This window comes from Diachasma alloeum, unplaced genomic scaffold (genome assembly GCF_001412515.2).
Source record: "Diachasma alloeum isolate Michigan unplaced genomic scaffold, Dall2.0 Dall_scaffold_00192, whole genome shotgun sequence".
NCBI classification, from domain to species: domain Eukaryota; kingdom Metazoa; phylum Arthropoda; class Insecta; order Hymenoptera; family Braconidae; genus Diachasma; species Diachasma alloeum.
In genome coordinates this window covers 903506-923125 of record NW_021680357.1, presented here as the reverse complement: position 1 = coordinate 923125, position 19620 = coordinate 903506, and the positions used below count along the sequence as shown (strand labels likewise).

The following is a 19620-nucleotide window of genomic DNA, read 5'->3' as shown; positions in this document are numbered from 1 at the left end:
GAGAAGGAAAAATTGTTCAATATTCAATTCCTCTAATAAAAATCTTCATTGTGGGGGAATGAAACATCAACAAACAAAACAAATTTCTCCCACAGCTGCTGATAATAGCGTTGAGAGGGGATTCCGAAACATTATGAAGATTTGTTACACCCACACATTGTTACACCCTCACACATTACAATAGAAGAAACGTGAATACTGATTTTTTTTTTCATTGTCAATAACATTAATTGCAAAATTGGAAAGAAATGGAAGGGGGAAATTTTTGTGTTATCATGCGTTTTTGAGGAAAAAATGTCGGGGAAAAAAGGGTCAAGGAAAAAATGGCAGTTGAAAAATGGAGTTACAGCACATTGTTTATGCGATTTCAAAGAGAAAATCGGTTTTTTCATGATTACTGAAAGAATCATCAGTAATAGCAATTAAATCAGGGCTTGAAAAGTATATTTCAATGCCTTCTTAATCAATTTGAAAAATGGTGAGACAGCACCATTGCTTATCAAGTTACAGAGAAGGAAAAATTGTTCAATATTCAATTCCTCTAATAAAAATCTTCATTGTGGGGGAAAGAAACATCAACAAACAAAACAAATTTCTCCCACAGCTGCTGATAATAGCGTTGAGGGGATTCCGAAACATTATGAAGATTCGTTCCACCCACACACTATTACACCCTCACACATTACAATAAAAGAAACGTAAATACTGTTTTTTTTTTTTTTTTTTTTTTTTTTTTTTTTTTTTTTTTTTTTTTTTTTTTTTTTTTTTTTTTTTTTTTTTTTTTTTTTTTTTTTTTTTTTTTTTTTTTTTTTTTTTTTTTTTTTTTTTTTTTTTTTTTTTTTTTTTTTTTTTTTTTTTTTTTTTTTTTTTTTTTTTTTTTTTTTTTTTTTTTTTTTTTTTTTTTTTTTTTTTTTTTTTTTTTTTTTTTTTTTTTTTTTTTTTTTTTTTTTTTTTTTTTTTTTTTTTTTTTTTTTTTTTTTTTTTTTTTTTTTTTTTTTTTTTTTTTTNTAATTGCAAAAGTGGAAAGAAATGGGAGGGGGAAACTTTTGTGTTATCAGGCGTTTTTGAGGGAAAAATGTCAGGGGAAAAAAGGGTCAAGGAAAAAATGGCACGAGGAAATTTTGGGGGGGAAATTTTGTTGAGGAAATTTTGTCGGGGAACAAAAGACGGGCCACCCCGTCATGAGCTTTTTATATCAAAATCTCTATCTCCATTAAACACAGGTAGCAGTCTATTATGTTGAATACTTATTCATATTGATTCATGATGCCGACTAACTTCTGACAGAATCTGGGTTAAACTCTGCCTAAATCCTGAATAAACCCTGATTAAATCCCGGCTATACACTGATTAAACCTTGATTAAACCCGGACTGAAAACGAATTCGAGTCTCGAGAGGGTCTGACTGTAGAATCATTTCACAGAACGAAATAATGCGCAAAATTTTGATGACATTTCAATTGATGATAGTACTATGACATGAAAAAATAGAAGAAGAGAATAGTGAAATGACAATTAAAAAGAAGATAATCCATTCGGAGGCAAAATGAAGGTGCATCTGTCGAGATGACAAATGCTGTCATATTTTTCTGGCTAATGCGGCAGCCTTCGCAAACGCCTCGTCATGTGATCGTCAGTAACAGTAACATGACCGTCAGTGACGCATTTGCATCTCTAAACATGGCGCAACGACACGGTGCACAGTGCTGCCCCTGAGCCTCGCCAAAACTGAGGTGAAAAAAAAAACCAATTCCCCGAAACCACAGCCGGCGTCCAAAATCACGCACCATTCCACGTCCCCATCATTAGTCACCGACTCCCCGCTGGCTTACCCCCTTGCATTTTTCAACTCATAAATTTGCATCTTATTTTTGACTAGTCATATCATCCCAGAATCATCTTCTCGTCTCGTCAATTCACCGCTGAACCTCGAAATGGCAACTCGTAAGTACTTTGACAACATCAAACTCTGAGATCATTGTTTATCAACTGTTATCTTCCTCATTCATGCAATCCTCCACTCGCTTTCGACTGCGCAGAATTTTCTCACTGCTAATTCACTAAATTTCGAGAAAAACTTTTCCCAAATCCCTAAATCTGAAGGAGACCAATTTTTTCTGATAATTTTTCGGGGCAAAATTAAACCTGTTTTCTGAATAAAAAATTTCATTTTCGCCTAAATTTCGCGAAAAAATTCATCTCAAACGAAATTTATTCTGTTATTTCTGTTACTTCTTCTTCTTCTGTTATTTATTTTAAATTTTGTTTCAATAAAAATGGCACGTGAAGACAATTCATTGAAAAACATTTTAATCTAATCGATAAAATGAGAGAAACAACTGAAGAAAAATTTATTCCATTCAAGTTTTCCTCAATCGCTAAATGGAATTATTATTTTTCCGCAGTTGAGATGTTTTGTTTCTCTATCTTTGTTTTACTTTTTATAATTGCTCTTTATTTTTCCGATAATTGGGATGTTTTGTTTCAATCAATTCCGAGAAACGGGAAAGGGAGTCAACAATGTCGAAGAATGACTAGAGTTTTTTTCGCATTGGTTGGTCTGGAGATTGCAGCTGTGTTATCAGTCACTCCCTGTTGTTCTCTCTCTTACCCTTGAAAATCCATCCACTTTCTCGAATAAGATGGCGGGCGTAGGAATGAATCCAGCGAAACTGCGAATTGCAGTTGAGTTTTTTGAGATGGTTTTTCACAGCATGTCCGGTAACCGGGACAATCGCGGATTTTCAGGGGATTTTGTCGGTCTCGAAGAGTTGGGGGATTATGAAAATTTTCTGGAATTTTTAAATTAAAAGTTTGTGTTGTTTACATGGAGAGATTTTCCGACATTCTTCATAGAAGGTTTTGTGTTCGAACAATTTTCATTGAAAAACCTCGTACATTGGATTTCTTTAGGACTTTTTTTCAGAATTCTATTGATTTTTTTTACAGTTCTATAGAAAAAATCCGCTGAAGCGTTTTTATTCGATTGAGGTGCTCAATAGAAAATATTTTACAGAAATAAATCTATAAAATTTGATTTTTCTATAGAACTTATTCTATTGAGATAGTTTTTATAGATATTTCGCTCTTTCCGCTGTTTTTCTGCGCGTTTATCGATTTTTATTGAACATATGTATGGAAAAAAATCTATAGAATTTGATTTTTCTATACAACTTATTCTATTGAGATAGTTTCTATAGAAATTTCTCGATCTAAATTTTTCAAGTTGTTTTGTTAGATTTTTTAAATTTGTGTACCAAAACCTTTTATTAAAAAACCACTTATTGAGTTTCTATAGGACTCCTATTGAAAATTCTATCGTTTTTTCGACAGTTTTATAGAAATAAATCTGCTGTTTTCTACGAATTTTTTTCAATACAGATATTCAATAGAAAATATTCTATAGAAAAAAATGTATAGAATTTGATTTTTCTATACAACTTATTCTGTTGAGATTTCTATAGAAATTTCTCGGTCTCAATTTTTCAAGTTGTTTTATTAGATTTTTTAAATTTGTCTACCAAAACCTTTTATTGAAAAACCACTTATTGGGTTCCTATAGGACTCCTATTGAAAATTCTATCGTTTTTTCGACAGTTTTATAGAAATAAATCTGCTGTTTTCTACGAATTTTTTTCGATACAGATATTCAATAAAAAATATTCTATAGAAAAAAAATCTATAGAATTTAATTTTTCTGTACAACTTATTCTATTGAGATATTTTCTATAGAAATTTCTCGCTCTCAATTTTTCAAGTGGTTTTGTTAGATTTTTTTAATTTGTGTACCAAAACCTTTCATTGAAAAACCACTTATTGGGTGTCTATAGGACTCCTATTGAAAATTCTATTGTTTTTTCGACAGTTTTATAGAAAAAAATCTGCTGTTTTCTACGAATTTCTTTCGATACAGATATTCAATAGAAAATATTCTATAGAAAAAAAATGTATAGAATTTGATTTTTCTATACAACTTATTCTGTTGAGATTTCTATAGAAATTTCTCGGTCTCAATTTTTCAAGTTGTTTTATTAGATTTTTTAAATTTGTCTACCAAAACCTTTTATTGAAAAACCACTTATTGGGTTCCTATAGGACTCCTATTGAAAATTCTATCGTTTTTTCGACAGTTTTATAGAAATAAATCTGCTGTTTTCTACGAATTTTTTTCGATACAGATATTCAATAAAAAATATTCTATAGAAAAAAAATCTATAGAATTTAATTTTTCTGTACAACTTATTCTATTGAGATATTTTCTATAGAAATTTCTCGCTCTCAATTTTTCAAGTGGTTTTGTTAGATTTTTTTAATTTGTGTACCAAAACCTTTCATTGAAAAACCACTTATTGGGTGTCTATAGGACTCCTATTAAAAATTCTATTGTTTTTTCGACAGTTTTATAGAAAAAAATCTGCTGTTTTCTACGAATTTCTTTCGATACAGATATTCAATAGAAAATATTCTATAGAAAAAAAATCTATAGAATTTGATGTTTCTGTACAACTTACTCTATTGAGATAGTTTCTATAGAAATCCCTCCGTCTAAATTTTCCGAGTTGTTTCGATAGATTTTGATAATGAGAAAAAATAATAGAGAGAATGGAATTGGGAAAATTTATATAGACGAATTTCGATAACTGTAGAAAATAAGGCAATAGAATGCAGGGCCTGGAAAGTCTTTGATCGATCTAGAAAAGGGAGGAAATTACGAAAATTCTATTGAATTTCTATAGGACCAGTTTTAAAAATCTATTTGTTTTTCACTAATTCTATTGACAAAATCCGAAGTTGTCACGTTTCTTCGATAAAAATGTTGAGTAAAAAATATTGCATAAAAAAAATAGAATGTTATTCTTCAATACAACTTATTCTATTGAAATGTGTTCTATAGAAATTCCTCGGCCTGAATTTTCGAAGTTATTGTATTCGATGTTTTCAATCCGGAAAAAAAATAGAATGAACAAACCTTGAAAAATTCAAGTAGACGAATTTCTATAGAAAATATGTCAATAGAATTTTATTTTTCTATACAATTTATTCTATTGAGCGATCTTCTGTAGAATGTCCTAGGCCTAAATATTTCAAATTTATTTGCTAATTTTTTTTAAAGAGAGGAGACAAAAAATGGGAAAAAAACTGAAAATTCATGTTGATGAATTTCTAGAGGAAGATCAAATCCATTGATTATATCTATAGAACCCTTTCTGTGCAGAAATCCTGCGGAATTTTCCAATAGAATCGACGAAAAACTAATAGTCTCCCATTTTTAAAAATCAAAATCTATAACTTTTTCCGGTCAAATATGTCCTAAAAATGTGACAGAAAGCCGCATAATCGCCAATAGATTCTATAGAATTCCAATCAAAGCATTGGATTTTCCTACTGAACTTGTTCATACGTCCTACGAGTCCATAAATTCAACATTCAGTCCTGCAAAACGTTTTCTGTGGTCAGGGCATTATCCCAATTTGATCTGGAAAACTGGAAAAAATCAGGGAATTTCGAAACTGTTCACTGGACACCCGATTTCATTATGGGGATTTAAAAGGCGTTTTTTTGTCTTTTCGGACAGCCGGTGTTTTGACGCCCGAGGTCATCAGCGAATTCAGGCAGAAGTTTTACGCCGATACGAGGAACGTGCAGGCGCAGAATGCCTGCGTCAAGAATGATCCCCTCGAGATATGCGTGTCCCGAAAGCACCTCGAGGAAACGAATCATGTGTTTCAACACAAGGTTGCTGAGGTCAAGCCCATGACGAATCAGAAGAACTCTGGGAGATGTTGGCTGTTTGCTGCTCTCAATGTCATGAGGATCAAGTTCATGAAACAGTATAATCTCGAGGAGTTCGAGTTCAGCCAAGCGTATCTGTTTTTCTGGGATAAGGTGATCATAACAAATAATTTTTTTGGGCAGATCTGGACATTATTTTACGCAAATCGAATCGAAAAACTGTCTGAATTTAATTTTTTGCAAATTGACTGTTTCGGTTGAACAACTAGGATTTATTTATTTTTCGTTTTGCAACGGAAATTAAATAGATATTTGATATTTCAATTCAACCGAAGAAAATATAAAATACTATTTACTAATTTATTTTACGATTTCACTAGTTGATGCACGTGAAAGTCATCGAGTTTATGATCTTATGCGATAATTAGTATCAAATTAGGTCTGAATTAAAGATAAAACTTTACGAATAATTTTCTTTTTATTCAAAAGAGTGACTGAAAAATTATAAATTCAAAATAAATCCATTAGAACATTCTATTGAATTTCTATTAAATTAATTAATTAATTAATAAAGGCGTTTTTCATCAGGAGAAATGTTCAATGGGAAATATTCTGTAGAAATATCAATATAATTCGATTTTTGACGTGGATACGTCTTAGTCGTTGGCAGGGTTGGGCGTGTAAATTACGTTGGTATATTACGTTTTTTACCGACGTAATTTACGTAAATTACCTCGACGGGTTTTTGACATTTTTTACAGTACTTCGAAAAGCTTGCAACTTTCGGTTACTAGAGTTTTATTTTATTCCGACAGATGAACACGGACGAAAAAATTTAATAGAAAAACCTGTCGAATTCGTTAGAGAATTCTATTGAATTTCTATTGAACTGTTCTATTAGTTTTTGGCTGATTCTATTGACATGTTCAATAGAAAAAGTCAATAGAATTCAATTTTTCTATATAACTTATTCTATTGAGATATTTTCTATAGAATTTCCTCGGCTCAACTTTTCTAAGTTTTTTCGTTTGATTTTCTATTGACTTTTTCTATTGAACATGTCAATAGAATCAGCCAAAAACTAATAGAAAGTTTAATAGAAATTCAATAGAATTTTCTAACGAATTTGATAGGTTTTTCTATTAAATTTTTTCGTGCGTGAAGACGCAATATTGGACACATCCACATAATAAAAAATAGTATATTATGTCCCGATGAGGACAGATAAACCGCAAATTTTAACTTCACTTTGTTCCGTCAGAACGCGATTCTCGGTACTTGGGATATAAAATGCCATTTTATGTCTCTAGGGCCGTAAAAGAGCGGTAACATCGATTCCCTCGGTTAAATCGCGGTTTCCGGGCCCAGAGACATAAACTATTGTATGTCACAGGGCGATAAAAGTATAAACCGCAAGATCGACCACCTCCATTACCATCATCACCTCCTCACCTTCGGCTCGGATTATAAAGCTACATTCGCCAGATAATACTTTTATCGCCGTGTGACATAAAGAACCATTTTGTTCTGAAGAGTTCAATAAAGCTACCAAAGCCAATTAAATTAGTTTTGTCATTTTAGAATGCTGAATGAAACAAGTTAATGTCATAACAAAAGATGATGACGCGACGAATTCAATAGAGATAAATAAATAACGAGATTCACCCTTGTAAATATCATCCCTTACGAGGTGTGACCCTCGAGACGTATGATCCTTGCGAGGTATCTTCGCGAAATTTCACGTTTTACGATAGAAGCTATCGTCGGTTGGTTTTTTACATTTTTTTTTCATTTATTACGTAAATTACGGGTTTTTTACACTGTCATGTAAAAAACTGCGATTATCAACAGATGCCCAACCCTGGCCTGAAATATTCCATGTTGGGAGCTCCAAACACCTTATTATATTTATAAAACATTAAAAATCTGGCACGCCACACTATCAACAGACATTTCGCAGACATTTCCTCCCGTTATGACCAGTCAATACCATTTCATAAGATTACACCTCTAATCCGTCAACACCAATAATTTCCTTATAAAAAAAATGTGCAAAACACCCCCATAAAATGAACCCTGAACCTGAAAGCCCTGCCTCACCTTCCAGATCGAAAGAAGCAACTTCTTCCTCCACAACATCGTCTCAATAGCAAAACGTGGCGAGAAGATCGAGGATCGTCTCGCCTCATTCCTCCTGTTCGACCCAATGCCAGACGGTGGCCAGTGGGACATGCTGATAAACCTGATAAACCGTTACGGAGTCGTTCCAAAGAGCAGCTTCCCCGAGTCGTGGACGAGCGAGTCGACATCGAGAATGAATTCCCTCCTGAACAGCAAGCTCCGCGAGTTCTCCAGGGTCCTCAAGACCCTGGTGGACAGTGGAGCCTCAGACGAGGATCTCGAGAGCAAGATCACCGAGCAGATGTCAGTGGTATTTCGCATCGTTGGCATATGCCTCGGTGTCCCCTTGGAAACAATCACCTGGGAGTACTACGACAAGTCGAAGGTGTACAACTGCATTGGGCCAGTGACACCAGCAGATTTTTACAAAAAATACATCAAACCGTACTTCAACGTCGACGACAAGGTCTGTCTCGTCACCGATCCAAGACCATCGAATCCCTTTGGCCATTTGTACCAGGTTGAGTGCCTCGGGAATTTCGTAGGTGGACGGAGAACACTCTACAATAATCAGCCGCCAGAGTTGCTCATGTCACTGGCTGCTAACAGCATCAAAACCGGGGAGGCCGTTTGGTTTGGCTGTGAAGTCGCCAAGAGATTCGCCTCTAAGTCTGGAATTATAGATATCAAAGCTCATGATATCGCTGCGGTCTTTGGGGTTGACATACAGTTGGGACTCACCAAGGCTGACAGGCTCATCTATGGGGAGTCCGCTATGACACATGCTATGGTGTTTACTGGGGTTTCCACTGATGTGAGTTTCTTTCATTCGAATGGATTTTTTTGTGAAGCCCCGGGTGGACTATCTTTCGGACGTCATCTCGATTGTTTTTCCATCTTCATAATGTAAAATATATCACAATTTTGGTATTGCCTCTAGTTGTTACGGTATTGTGTTATTACGGCACAATTGATTACTAATATTCATCACGATTGTACCTTTAATCATTACGGCGCAATTCATTATACCATTTAATTACGGCACAATTTATTACAGCACATTTCATTGGGACTGAATTTTTCTTGAATTTTGATTAATGAAATTTCTATTTGTTTTCTGTTCTACGAGTTTTGGGATGAATGAGCTGTGATCAAATGCTATTGAAATGAATCGTAATGAATTGTGCCGTTGATTAATTGTTCCATAATGAATTGTTTCATAAGAAATTGTCTCATAATAAATAGAGGTACAATCCCAATTTCCATTGGATTTTACATCATGCAGGAGTCCCTAAAATTATAGGTGTAGAATCAAAAAAGTAGAAAAAAAATTAACTTTTTCAAAGAGCGTCTTAATAAAGATTACGAAATACGGCCGATAGGAAATAGTGAATGGATCATTTATCATGTAACTAAAGATCTGACAGCCATTAGATACATCAAATTATTAATTTGCAATTTCCTCCCTACTGGGTTTATTTCTCAATATTATTCAAAAACGCTCTTTGAAAATGTTCAGATTTGTTTCAACTTTTTTTTTTATTGTACAATCATAATTTTTGGAGACTCCAGGGCTATGTAAAACTGAATAGCAATTGGAGATCATTTCAGATTATCAAAATAAAAAAAACAACCAAGATCACGTTCGAAAGATAATTCACTTAAATAGTTTGAGGATGGATCTGGAAAAAATTGTGGAAATGACTTTTTTACTTTTTTGGGAAGATTTTACCCAAGAAGCAGAAAAACTAATTTTCAGCAATTCAGTTCAATTTTGCGTGAATTGAGACATTTGTTCTCATATTTTGAGGAAATTTTGGTGCTTGAATTCAGAATTTTTCCGTAGATGTTTTTTAATTTTCTTTTTCTCTTAGATTTTATTTAAATAAAAGCAAGTGGGAAGTTGCTTTGATATTAATATAGGATTTTTTTGCTAATAAATTAGCAATATGCCTCCAAATTGCCATTTTGCACATCATCTGCTTGTTTAGTAAATAATTCACCATTTAATATCATTTTATTAAATTCAGTGAAATCTCTTTAATTAATTGTGTTGTATATTTTATTTAGTTTAATATTTGATGAAATTTCAAACATAAAATGATATATGTGGACGTCCGCATGAAAAGGGACCACTTTGTCGATTCTATTTTCCGAGATATTCACGTTTTTCTCTTGCCAACTCCCATTTAAACCCATGTTAAATTATTTTTTCGATCGTCTATAGCGTCGTCACTCTTTACGCCATCAAGTTCATTTTTGGCTCTAAATTTGCAGAATCGGATCAAGATTATCGGCATATACATAACTCCAATAGTGCCAAAGTGGTCCCTTTTCATGCGGACGTCCACATATATCTATACCATCCATTTATTCGATGAAAGTGAAGTCAAAGCCTTAATGATAATTAAATGAATTTCAATCTTTCTTTCTTTTATTCAAATAATCAGTGAAAGCTAACTTTGAATGCTATGAGAATAATTTACAAAAATCTGTTGTTTGTTTGCATTACAGGCAGAGGGAAAAGTCAAGAAATTAAGAGTTGAAAATTCATGGGGTGAGGAGCGAGGTGACAAAGGATATCAAGTACTTAGTGCAGACTGGTTCAATGAATTCGTATTCGAAGTTGTTGTGGACAAGAAATTCGTGCCAGCCGATGTTATGGCTGTATTCGACCAAGAACCGGTGCTCTTGCCAGCCTGGGACCCCATGGGATGCCTAGCTCGCTCATAAATTTTTTTATCAATCCACAGCTGATAAGAATATTGATTTTTCAGCATTTCATAACAATTTTATTATATCTATATCCATGTAAGAGGAATCAGCATTTCTCACGACTAAAAATTATTGAATAAAGAGGAATATCTTTGCATTGCAAAAATTATTTCGCATTTCCTTAATCTTTTTCAAAATATTTACAAATGTACAATATTAATATTTATTTATATATATAGTTGGAATAATAGGGATATTTCACGCATTTTTTTAGGAAAAATCCCAATACTTGATGAATTTTTCAGTTTTATCATTTCGTTTATTTTATGAAAATTTTAAAAAATTATTCTAGGAAGGGAATTTTGGATTCCAGTCGTACAAAAATGTATTTAAAAATTTTCATCTTGAATTCAGACATAATTTGACGTGAATGATCGAATGAAAAAAATTTATGAAATATCCCTATTGCAGGTGGAGTAACTCTTCAACAAATTGATCACCTGTGAACCCTTTTATTAGATTTCTCCAGGAAATAGTGGTACTTCAGTTTGGCCCATATACCCTGACACATTTTCTTCAGATGAGTGTCCTTATTATCAACAGCATAATTATAAATTTCGGGTATTATTTGCCTCGGAATTTTAAGTTTGTTCTGTTGAATGAGACTCAGGGCAGCGAATAGCTTGCAACGAGCGACTAGAAGTGGATCCCCCAGACGTAGAGCTAGTTTGAATTGCTGAATTGATATTTTACCAGCAATTTGGGCCTGCGAAAAAATTTATTTGTTGTACATTTCACCATGAGATTGAATGGAAGTTTTGATTAGAAATTTTATCATTAATTCATCTTGGAGAATGGAATGACGAGTAACTCTTCATTTCACGCGTGAAAAAATTGAATAGAAAAATCCTGTGAATTCGCTAGACAATTCTATTGGATTTCTACTTATTAATTAATTTTTGTTTATCAATATTTTGACAATTTTAGAAAAAGTAAAGTTTAAAGTTTGTTTGAGACTGTCCACAACCCTTCACAATAATCGAATACCGCTCTCGGCTAAAGCAATTTTATCCCTGGATAATTTCAACTGGTCATAGCCAACTATTAATTCCAACTGTCCAACGTATTTCGACTCTCCGACTTATTATCATTGGAAAGATTGAAAAGCCGGATCAATTGAACTATTTCCACCAGAATTGTTACTGCTCCGCGGTTGCTTCCAGACTCCTTTGAATTTGATTTTTTTAACTTTTTATACGGTTTTGGGAGCCTCTCGACTTATGGGGGCTCCGAGTCGATTTTTAATTGGTCGAAAATGTCGTGTGATTTTTCTTAATATTTGTCGAAAAAGAAAGGTAAATGTACCTATGCCCGTCTTTGTCCCTACGCTCGTTCCGATCCTGCCAACTATGACATTTCAATCATTTTGATAGTCCCAAGAGTCTATTAAGAGTGAAGTACGATTGGAGTTATTATTTTAGTCAATAAGAAAAGTTATAGACACCAATGCAGAGTGATTTATTCAATAATAAGAGAGAAAAATAACATTCACATCAACTCGTGCTACGACAGAGTTAATTCTTAAGCGACAAGTTAAGAAACTCACAATTTTAAAACGTTGATATCTCCGTTACAATAGTAAAATGGAATTAAAAATCCCTTGGCTAAGGTTTCGAATAGTTAAAAATGTAATAAAAATAAATAAATAAATAAATTATAGCAATATCCGGATATTTCACTGAAATATTGGCAATTAAAAGAATAGGTACAATGAAAATAGCATTGATCCTACGCTCGTTTTGCACCCAACTGTCAACTGGTAACGGACTAAACGGATGAAAAAATCATTTAAAAGGTTGGACTGTCCAATGGAAATATAATTTTGTGCATCGAGATATTTTTTAATGTTGTTTTATCACAAAATAGGATACTCACGATGTAATTAGTTCGGATATAACCTTTCCATATCACTCAAATCACGAGACGAGGATAGGGACATGTGTCAAACGAGCATGGGGACAAATGAACGAGCGTAGGGACATGGGACTTTTCACATTCATGGACGATTATTTATTAAAAAATATTAATTATCATAATTAATATAAATAAATTCCAATTCTGAAGGTTTTACCCTCTGATATGTAATTTAAATCATCGCATCTTCACGCTCATTTCGATAGAAATATTGGACTAATGATGTGTTCACCTTAGCTAGACGAGCGTAGGGTCATCACCTTAGTTCACTCGGTTTTTGGGCTTTTTCGATTCATCGTTTCTCAATCATTCCTCCATGTGCGAATTTTGGCATTGGGAAACGAGGGCATGCCCAGTGAGGCATTTCATCACTGATGTTCTCAATTCCTTTGTTTTTTTAGACTTAAGAAGGAATTTTATTCAGTTCCATGATGGACAATTCCCTCTCTTATGTTATTTGGTTTGCTAATTAAAATTTTAGTTCAATTTTTATATTTCTCTTGCCCTAACAATTCTGTACATTACAAAACAAAAAAAATTTATTTACACAGTGCGCGAAGTGATCTCCCATCGCTGAGAAGGCACCACCGAGGGTGGATAACCAGGATAAAGCGTAATCAATCTCTCTCCTCTCCATTGCCATTTGTGTCACCCTCTCGCCCCTGAAATCATTATGAAAATTTCATTATCTTCCTTAGATTCGGAGATATTCCTCGAAAACTCGACGGCTAAGGGCTAAGTTATTTAATTATTTAATAATATAATCCACTTCTGTCGAGTTTTCGACTATCAAAAACGTTTCAGTCCGCCGACCTCTCCCCTAAAATAAAAGAAGAACTCTTACTAAATTGCCTCAGCAACAACTCGTTTAAAAAAAATGTGAAGGGCAATTTCCACCACAAGTCCTCATCATCAAGAGAATTCCATATCCAACAACAAAAAATCTATTCTAGGAGAGAGTGGGGCAAATGAAATAGTCGAAAAATTACTGTTTCACGCAATTCAAGCAAAAAAATTTTTTTTGGTCAATTTTTTCTTTTATTAACTTTTGTTTATCAACTTTTTTTTATTCTTGAGAAAATAAAGTAATAAGAATTTTACTAATGAGAATAATAATTTTCTATTCAGTAGCATGAAAAATTATTGAGGACACGGACGAAAAAATTTAATAGAAAAACCTATCGAATTTTAATCGAACAAATGGGACAACTCATGGGAAGTGACAGCTAGGTATCTCAATTTTCAAAACAGTGGTATGTAGCCATCTGCCATTTTTATGTGATAAAAGTGTGATTAAAAAATTCTCCAAAATATTACAATTTTTTTCAAAAAGCCTTTTCCGTAATAAATGTCTCTGTGCAGTGTGGGAAAAGATTTACGAAATCAGTCTTCCCCCTGCATGATATTGGGTGACAGGCCGCCACTTGTCACCGTAAATCAGATACATTTTTCAATTTCTTGTTATTCAACTTATTCTGAATATAAACTAAAAATGCTCTTTGAAAAAATTAAGAATCGTTTCTACTTTTTTTTGATTATTCATTCATAATTTTTCAAAACTTCTGCATGATGCAGGACTCAATTGACAATTTCAGATGACGAAAGATGAAAAAAAACATTGAGATAACGTTCGAAAGATAGTACACCCGGGCCTTAACAAAAAAATTTTTTTTGTTTGAATTGCGTCAAATAGTTATGTTTCGACTGTTTCATTTGGCCCCACTCTCCCCTATCTAAACCAATTGGAAGAAATACCAATTGTAATACCAGTACCAATTGTAATCCAGGAACTGTTTCCTCGGCATCCTGAGCCTCATGAAAACCACGGGCTCCTTCCCATCCTGGACTGCTCCCCAGGTCAACTCATGCAAAGGTCTAATAGCTGATGCCCTATAGACCCCAGAGGATCGCAACAAATGAACATATGCCGAAGCAACGTCTCCACTGAATCCCTTCCTATTCATCCGCACCCGAACTCTCTTCCCTGGACTCTCACCCCCTGCATAATTAACCACGCAATCCCGACTGATCACCACATCATCGTACACTGATTTACGTGAATGCACAATCAATCTCAAATCCATTTCGGATTACTGACACGAGTATTCTCAAACAATAATTGATTAACCAAGAGACATGTCAACGAGTCATTGTTTCGACTTCAAACAGAACTGCCACCGCAACTTTTCACGATCGACAACAAATTATTCTCCACATTTTCTTGTTTTGTTGTTGAATAATTAACGATAACGTAGAGGAAACGTTTTTTTCGGGCGGAAAATGTGATGAACGAGAATCGCGAGAATCATGTGCGGAGTTCACCGGTTGTGATTTGCCAACAGCTGATAAAAACTATTCAAATGCACCGGGCATGCGCAGGAGCTCGAGATTGTTCGATACGCGCTTGCATAAGGTATCGATATTGGAACATCGAAGTAAAAAATATTGTTTATTTAGGAACGGGAGGGGAAAAAGGGCGCGTATAAAGAAATTTTATAGAAAACCTGAGCGAATTCGCTAGAAAATTCCCAGGAATTCTCGTTAAAATTCGATTTGTTTTTTTACGCAGATTCTAGTAGATATTTGATACGAAACAGACAATGGATGTCGAATTTTCCGTTTGAATTTTTTTTTCTTGAGATTTTTCCTATTAAAATTATTGGGAATGGATTTTTTAAGGTTTTTCCATTATATTTTGTTTTGTTTTGCATTACAGGATCTGAGTGAAAAACTAGGAAAATTCATGGCCAAATATTTTTATAGAAAAAATTCCAAGAGAATATTCATATAGAAAAATCGACATCTATTGACTTTTTTCCATCAAATATCTCAGAATCAGCGCAAAAAATAAATAGAATATTAACGAGAATTCCCTAGAATTTTAATAAAAATGACAAAATAAAATGACATAAAATTTTAATAGAATCTTAAGGTTCCCGGATTGTTTTCCCCCGAAAAAAATTCCCCGGAAAAAATTTCCCTGGAAAAAAATTCTCCCGGAATAAATTTCCCCGGAATCATTTCCTCCGGAATGATTTCCCCTTACCACTGAACATGAAGGTTACACATACACGTATTACCAATATCAATTCAATTTATGACGTCTCTCAATCTTTCAAACCCAAATCAGATTTCAACATTTTCAAAACAATTCTTTTCGAAATTTCAACGCAAACTCTCATGCCTACATGATCAGTACAATACGATAAACATTCACAATCCATCAAACATCAAACTCACGGCATTCGATCGACCCTTCCCCCAATAATTTCACTTGTATTATAGCAAGATTTACTTGTACGTGTATATTTTTATTTTTGTCATTCCGGCCGTAAGGCAGCGTTTCACGGACGCTCCACTCCGTGTAAATGTTTTTTAGCTCGTGAAATTATAAACCTCCCACTCGCCAAAAAACACTTTTTTGCACTCGTTACGAACAATATTTTTCATCACGACGTGGCGGAAATTGGACTTTTAGGCACGCGGAGCGTGAAAAGTTCACTTTTTGTCACAGCGTGATGAAAAATATTGTTCGTCATACGGCCAAAAAAAAATTTTCTGACGAATATGATTGCAGCCCTCGCCTTCGGCTGGTGCTGCAAACCTCATTCGCCAGAAAAGTTTTTTTCGGCCTAATACGAAATATACTATTTAAAATGGCTATGTGCGTTCGTATATTCAAGAAGACAACAACCTAATTGCTCCAAAATGACAATTTCTTCTACATCTAGTATTCCATTAATTTCCAACGATGAAATAAATTCATTCATTCATTTTTCATGTCCAGAAAAACAAAATTCAGGGGAAAAAAATCCGGGGAAATTTTGTCCACGGGGAAAATTTTCCGGGGAAATAATTTCCGGGGGAAAACAATCCGGTCACCAAATCCTAATAGAATTTCCAGAGAATTCCAATACAATTTTCGTAGGATTTCATCCACTTTTTTTGGTTTGATGAAAAAGTTATCGAAAAAGATTGAACCCTATTGAATTTTCTCATGCCTGAATCCATAAAAAATCTCCAATTTCATAATTTCGTTTATTGCATAAAAATTACCAAAACTATGAAAAAGTCGTGCGTCTCTCACAAAATGTAAAAACTCGTTTGGATTCGCCAACTCCCCAAAAAAAATTGAAATCTTCCAAATTTAAATACTTCCAACCATCGATGACTCCGACAAATCGATCCTCGAAAAATCGACAGAAACGACCACTCCTACTACAATACCTCGCGTTCCCTAACCTCAACGAAATCAAAACAAAAACATAAACACCCTCCAGTGCCAGTGTTCGATCAAATTGTCGTGTCGTCCTCACCCAAAAATTCAAAAATCAACCTCCGAAAATCAGCTTCTGACCGCTCAGGCGAAACCCTGCCCCAAAAAAATCGAAAAAAGGTAACTGCTCGAAAAAATGCCATTCACGGCGGACGCAGCAGCGACGCAGATCCAGGAGCGCCTGAAGAGCATCTTCCAGCTGCTCCAGGACATCGAGAAGGAGCGCTCGAGGTCAGAGACTAACCTGAACAACCTGACAAAGGCCCACGAGAAGGCGGCGCCGGACGACAAAGTGACGCCGTACTACCAGCAAAAATTAAAGTCCCTGTACACTGCATCGGTGCAGGACGCCCAGCAGGAGGAGGAGTTGTTGAGGAGCGCCCTGACGAAGATAAACGAGATAAGATCGATAAGAAACGAGCGGAGGATTCAGGCGAGGAATGCGGGGAACAAGGAGACCATTCGCCGAGGTGCGCTGATGAAGATGCTGCAGAGCACGGCAGCCACACTTCCACTCTACATTGGAAAGACGCCCAGTGCCAAGCCCCCACCCCTCTGCGGGGCCATTCCAGCGGACTCCACGTACATAGCGAAGATGGGGGACATGGTGGCGGCGTTGGTGAAGGGCTCCGAGGAGGAGGAGAACTGGATTCTGGCGGAGGTGGTGCACTACAACCCGACGACTAACAAATACGAGGTTGACGACATCGATGAGGAGCAGAAGGACAGGCACACCCTGTCGAAGAGGAGAGTCGTCCCTCTGCCCCTCATGAGGGCCAATCCCGAGACAGACGCACACGCTCTCTTCCCCAAGGGCTCCATTGTCATGGCGCTTTATCCGCAGACTACTTGCTTTTACAAGGCTGTTGTCAACCAACTGCCCACGTCCGCCACGGAGGAGTATGAGGTGCTCTTCGAGGATGCCACTTATGCCGATGGGTATTCACCACCTCTCAATGTCGCCCAGAGATACGTCATTTCGATTAAGGAGGGCAAGAAGAGCAAGAGTTAGGGGCTGGGGGGGTGTGTAAATAATTTGTGTAAATGTGATGGCGATGAGGGGGACGAGGATGGTGACTGTATGGGACTTTTTTATGAATAAATATTTTAATTATTTGGGGAGATCGTGTAGAATAGTTTTGATTCATTACTTCAATTTCAACGAATTTGGAATAATAGATTGAATTGGGATATGAAGTTGTTGAGAACAGGTTTATAATTAGAAAGTCTTGAAAATCATGAGTGAATGAAGAATTTGGAGTTAAATCGTTGGAAGATTATTAATCCTGTAGTTTAATCAAGTTTGAATTTTGTGGGGCCATTCCAGACTTTTTGAAGAATGAATATTCGAATCATTTCAGAAGTCTTGAGGAACAGTTTCGATTCATTATTTTGATGTTAACGAATTTGCGGAGGTGGGGGATCGTAGATTGAATTTAGATATGAAATTGGTGAAAACAGAATGTGTAAATATTTATTGTAAAAATGATGATGATGGCAATGATTGCAGGAACGATTTTGTAGAAGAAAATGGGATAATTCAAGGCAATTTATTCATTCATTTATTTATTTATTTATCCTTTATTTATTTAGTGCGTATCCAACAGCATGAAGCCAATTACATGATCAAATTAAAAACATACATTATCCATAGTAGGGGAGGTTTTGAATTACATATATAAGAATTATTATTATTTTAATAATTACGTTACATTAATACTATAATACATTACAATACGTTACATTAATTGCATAGGGAAGGACGGGGTAAAATGGACACTAGAATTTTTTTTAATTATTCTTAACTCAGAAACAAATTTATCAATTGAGCTCAGTAGTTTATGCTCGTCACAAAGAGAAAGAATTGTTCTTTGTATTGAAAAAAATTATTAAAATTATTAAATTTTATCAACACTTCAACCCCTCATTAACATTTTTAAAAAAGTAAAGTGTCCGTTTTACCCCAACCTCCCCTAATATTAATTATTATAATTTTACTGAAAAGAATTATTATTATTTCAAATAATTGATTTTTCAATTTTATAATTATTACATTTTACTGTTATTACTATTATTATTATTCATATTAACTAATAATAATAATAATAATAATAATAATTTATTCCTCAAGTACATGAATTTCTTCTTTTGTACATTTTGTTGACAACATACAATAGATCTCACAGTGGCAGTAATAACAATAATCACACACATTGATAATTGCGACACTTTTTCCGAACTGAAAGTCCACTATAGGTAATACTATAGGTATATAATTGCAATTCTTTGCAATGCAATTATGTAAAATAAGTCTCAATTCCCTGTTTGCAGATTTGTATTTCGATTATGTATTTGATTTAAACTTCATACAATTGAAATATAAGACAATTTTCCTTGATATCTCTGAGGTTTTGAAGAATATCTTATTGGAGTTCAATATTTATGTAACACGAAACCCTGATTTAAGGGTGCCAAGTGAATTTGGCGATGACCTTGAAGATTGACATTCACCAAGAAAGTTATAATTTCTTTAATTAATAGTATTAGACAGATGGTGAACATCGGTGATAATTTTAAAATTTTAGAACTCATGGATATCGAGAAATTAAATAAACAAAATCAGTCTTATACACGGCCTCTTATGGAGTTTTGATTAAATTGAACGTTTCAACCCCCTAGGAACTCAAGAAAAATTTGAAAAAATTTGAAGATATGGGGAATGATGTGTTCAATGTGATGGCGACAAAAAACAATGGGGTACCGGCGTGAATAAGAGAGATATTTCAACCCGCCGTACCCAT

General features: G+C 34.5%; 3 protein-coding genes across 5 annotated transcripts; 2 read left to right on the top strand and 1 right to left on the bottom strand.

Annotated features, from left to right (window-relative positions):
- The first annotated feature begins 1662 nt into the window (after positions 1-1662).
- LOC107048446 (bleomycin hydrolase) lies at positions 1663-10738 on the top strand. 2 transcript variants are annotated; one of them, XM_015271613.2, is made up of 5 exons: positions 1663-1733; positions 1880-1944; positions 5576-5886; positions 7841-8668; positions 10369-10738. In XM_015271613.2, the coding sequence occupies exons 2-5, from the start codon at positions 1935-1937 to the stop codon at positions 10585-10587; spliced, it is 1368 nt and encodes a 455-aa protein (XP_015127099.1). In that variant the 5' UTR covers positions 1663-1733; positions 1880-1934; the 3' UTR covers positions 10588-10738. The 2 variants fall into 2 exon arrangements, with proteins under 2 accessions (XP_015127099.1, XP_015127097.1); XM_015271611.1 differs by lacking the exon at positions 1663-1733 and having other exon boundaries at positions 1740-1944.
- LOC107048447 (uncharacterized protein F58A4.6) lies at positions 8303-14864 on the bottom strand. Of its 2 annotated transcripts, none has more exons than XM_029126794.1 (4): positions 14317-14864; positions 13091-13205; positions 11070-11335; positions 8303-8751 (listed from the first exon to the last, which is right to left on the bottom strand). In XM_029126794.1, exons 1-4 carry the CDS (start codon positions 14625-14627, stop codon positions 8649-8651), a joined length of 795 nt encoding a protein of 264 aa, XP_028982627.1. In that variant the 5' UTR covers positions 14628-14864; the 3' UTR covers positions 8303-8648. The 2 variants fall into 2 exon arrangements, with proteins under 2 accessions (XP_028982627.1, XP_015127100.1); XM_015271614.1 differs by lacking the exon at positions 8303-8751 and adding an exon at positions 9488-9536.
- A 1912-nt stretch (positions 14865-16776) lies between these two features.
- On the top strand, positions 16777-18368 carry LOC107048419 (SAGA-associated factor 29). The gene has a single exon (XM_015271578.1). The coding sequence runs from the start codon at positions 16956-16958 to the stop codon at positions 17829-17831; it is 876 nt and encodes a 291-aa protein (XP_015127064.1). The 5' UTR covers positions 16777-16955; the 3' UTR covers positions 17832-18368.
- Positions 18369-19620: the final 1252 nt, after the last annotated feature.